This window comes from Aedes aegypti, chromosome 3 (genome assembly GCF_002204515.2).
Source record: "Aedes aegypti strain LVP_AGWG chromosome 3, AaegL5.0 Primary Assembly, whole genome shotgun sequence".
In the NCBI taxonomy this organism is placed as follows: domain Eukaryota; kingdom Metazoa; phylum Arthropoda; class Insecta; order Diptera; family Culicidae; genus Aedes; species Aedes aegypti.
The window spans coordinates 330,272,240-330,276,069 of NC_035109.1; the positions used below are offsets into that span (position 1 = coordinate 330,272,240).

Genomic DNA, 3,830 nt, shown 5'->3' on the forward strand with positions numbered 1-3,830 from the left:
TCATAGTGTGAATTTCATTATTTCATTTCTATTTTGAATCGTTCTTCTTCTTCTTCTTGGCATTAACGTCATCACTGGGACAAAGCCTGCTTCTCAGCTTAGTGTTCTTATGAGCACTTCCACAGTTATAAACTGAGTGCTTTCTTTTCCAAAATTGCCATTTTCGCATTCGTATACCGTGTGGCAGGTACGATTTAACTCTATGCCCAGGGAAGTCAAAGAAATTTCCATTACAAAAAAATCCTGGACCGACTGGGAATTGAATCCAGACACCTTCAGCATGGCTTTGCTTTGTAGTCGCGGACTCCCCAATCGTTAAGTTCTATTATTATGCTCTTGGTTTCTAAACTCACTAATGTACTATTTCGCATAGTTTGTCAATGCGATTAGAAGGTTATTACACTGTTACACCAACACAAAGCACGTCTTCACGGCGTGAGATAATACTGTTGACTGCTGCTATGGAATCATTTGTCTATGCCTTGCTGGCATATTCGTAAATATTCGCATCCCATGGAATGTTGATAATGAATCTATGCTAAATCATCAATTGAAGCGGCAAACCGTCCTCTAAGATAGATTTAAAAATTTGCGAGGTTGAGTTTCAGTCGTGCAAAAAACTGTTCACATAAATAAAGGCGTAATAATTTGAACTGTCGTCATTTTATTTATTCATTCAATATCAGCCCAAAGTTTGATCAATTTCAGTTACATTCCACTCAAAATTAAACACGACGTCTAACAATGTATTTGATATGTCGCTTAACGAGATTATCTTGGCTGTACTTCGGTGGCAGGTAGTTGTTATCAACCAGCTGATCCTTGACGATTGGAGCCTCAATCTCTGGAATCTTCTCCGCCACAATCGGTGCCCCGTAGTCCAGCTGGACCTTTGGTTTCTCGTAATGGTATGGTCCTTGGTAGTCCTGATGGGTTTCTGTCAGCTGCACACGTTGCACTTCGCCATCGGCCACCGGCAGGACTTCAATGGCTTCAACGATTTCAACGCCTTCATTTATCAGCCCAAATGGAACGGCAGCGGGTTCTTCCTCGTGGATGGCTTCGGAGATGAGTTCCAAGGTGCTGGGTTCATGTTCTGACAGGATGTCGTACGGACGAGCCTCCTGGTGGTGGTGTTCCTCAATGTGGTCGTGATGCACTAGAGGCACGGGTTGGAGGAACAACTCGCTCACATCGGCAAATGCTGGAATGTCAATCGATTCGAATTATTAGCTGATGCTGAATTTTGTCGTAGAAATCTCACCCGTGGAAATGCAAACCAACGCTATGATGAAACTCTTCATGTCGGAGCTTTAGCAGATGAAACCGAGGCTATTGGAAGGGGATGGTACCTGAAATTGAACTGATTTCAATCGAAGATAGTCTGCTCTATATATAGTGGGACAGTTTCCTAAATTGGCAAATGATTCATAACGATAGCTCATCCGCCGCATGAAACTTCTATAGATTAGTAAATATTAGAACATACCGTCTGAATATAGTCAAGCCGACATCGTTGGACCAACGAGACAATCCGTCGGTAAGAAGATTTGTTTGAATTGCATTAAGAATTCTTGGGAGGTGTGTGCTTGTCTATCGATGGTCTTTCTTGATGGCCAGACTGTTCAAACAAATCTCATTTTTTGGCACATGCTGAGCTGTTAGCGAACTTTTTAGTTCTTAGTTAATCTTAATGATTTTTGGTAAAGTACAATCACTGACAAAATACTGCTTTTCTCATTATACTTAAAGTGTACTAACAGATCAAGGATGTCGTGTTGATGTGGCTCAGAAGGCACTCAACCATCATCATGATGGACCAGTAATGATGCTTGTTGTAACTAAGCAAAGAAAAAGATTTTTGCCCAGGAAAAGGTCATTACTAAAAGATCCTAGCCCAAGAACCGTTACCCAGCTGAGATATTGCATTTAGTCGCGTTTTGGAGCCCGATTTTCTCACTGTGCACTGTTGCCTGCGGATCAGTTGGTTGAGCATGTAAAATGCAAACTCACTTTATGATTATGAATAGCAATTTATCCTGACTTCCAATCGAAATGTGGTGTTCGGCAAAGTTGTAGCTGCAAGGATTTCACATGAGTAGAGATTGTTCACTTTTCCATCAAATATTATGACGGCGAGATAGAGGGCTGAACACAAAAGATTAGCGTTTTCCATAGTAATCTCCATATACATTTCAAATGGCGTGTGCACAGTCAAATTTCTACCGAATCACTTCAAACTTTGGGAGGATGCTATTTACCATAATAAAAATCGTTTAAGCATAGGGGAGCCGACATTTCAAAATTTGCGTCACTCTAATGGAACACTCGTCCTACAGTAATGAACGTATTTCATACAAAAATGCCATGTTCATAGGCTTGAATCTCAGCTTCTTGTGCTCCGATTAATGTGAAATTTTCACAGAAACTTGCAAATAACTTTAAGTTTTTAGGCTCCTGGACGGAAACCAACTTTTATCTATCCCAAATCTCTTATTGCGACAGAAATGATAAAAAATATTGAATAAGAAATTGTATAGATATGTAAATAAATACAGTAATATAAGTATCTGCTAACTGATCGATTTGGTAAGACAAATGAATGTATAGAATAACAATTTTCAGTTGAGTGGATTATTTCCAAAAAAAAAATCAGAAAGAAACATATGCATATTTGCAAAACAGAAAATTTCAGACAACTTCAAAATTTGTGCTTGAAATTTTGTGAATTTTCTGCTGAGTAAAAATTTTATTATTTATGAGCTGAGGTGAAAATTTCATGTCAGGAGCTCTAGAAGCAAAGATCGGAGCATCCAAACTTGATTATTCAGTATGAAATGGGGCAAATGTACATTTTTTCTGACTGTTACTGACGTATGACGCATTATATTTAGTTTTCTCATACGTTATGCTTGAGTGGTAAATGACTGCACAATGCGTTCCATTGGAACTTCGCGTACCTGCAAGTATAAAATAGACCCCATTTGTGGTCCTTAACCTCTTGTCCAGTAACTCCTATCCCTACCTCCCCGTGGTGCCGCCTGGGGTACGAGTAACCGTAGGGAAGATCGCTTAACCAACCCTGGTGGGACTTGGTCGTATGCTGACAGGGAAGGGGGCTCCTCTCTTCTGAGGGTGCAGCTTATCAGAGCGTCTGTTCTCCATGTTAGGAGCGGCTGATCATCGCCAGCGTGGAACTCTAAACAGTGCTGTACACGATGAGCAAGCCGTAAAAATCATCAGTACAGGAAGCATACAATGTAAAGTCGCACCGGAACAATCGGCATAGACCCAGGCATCAAAAACGGACCAACGATTGGAAACTCGGATCATGGAACTGTAAGTCTCTCAATTACCCGCATTCTTCCCGAATTATTGAGGATCCGCAAGTTCGACATCGTAGCGCTGCAGGAGGTTTGCTGGAAAGGGTCGACGGTACATACGTATAGGGATGGTTTTACCATCTACCAGAGCTGCGGCAACAGACATGAGCTGGGCACAGCTTTTATCGTGATGGGCGAAATGCAGAGGCGCGTGATTGAGTGGTGACCAATCGACAACAGAATGTACAAGTTGAGGATCAAAGGCCGTTTCTTCAATATCAGCATAATCAACGTGCACAGCCCTCACCTAGCAAGTGACGATGGCGATAAGGTCGCTTTCTATGCGCAGCTGGAACGTGAATACGACGGCTGCCCAACCCATGATGTCACAATCGTTATCGGAGATCTCAACGCTCAGGTTGGCCAGGAGGAGGAATTTTGACCGATTATAGGGAAGATTAGCGCTCACCAGCTTACGAATGAAAACGGCCTTAGACTGATTGATTT

The 3,830-nt window shown here is 41.6% G+C and overlaps 1 protein-coding gene across 1 annotated transcript; it reads right to left on the minus strand.

Moving 5' to 3' along the window:
• Nucleotides 1-647: 647 nt before the first annotated feature.
• Nucleotides 648-1,385, minus strand: LOC5577773. Its single transcript, XM_001663498.2, has 2 exons — nt 1,265-1,385; nt 648-1,204 (listed from the first exon to the last, which is right to left on the minus strand). Exons 1-2 carry the CDS (start codon nt 1,302-1,304, stop codon nt 726-728), a joined length of 519 nt encoding a protein of 172 aa, XP_001663548.2. The 5' UTR covers nt 1,305-1,385; the 3' UTR covers nt 648-725.
• Between the last annotated feature and the right edge of the window lie 2,445 nt (nt 1,386-3,830).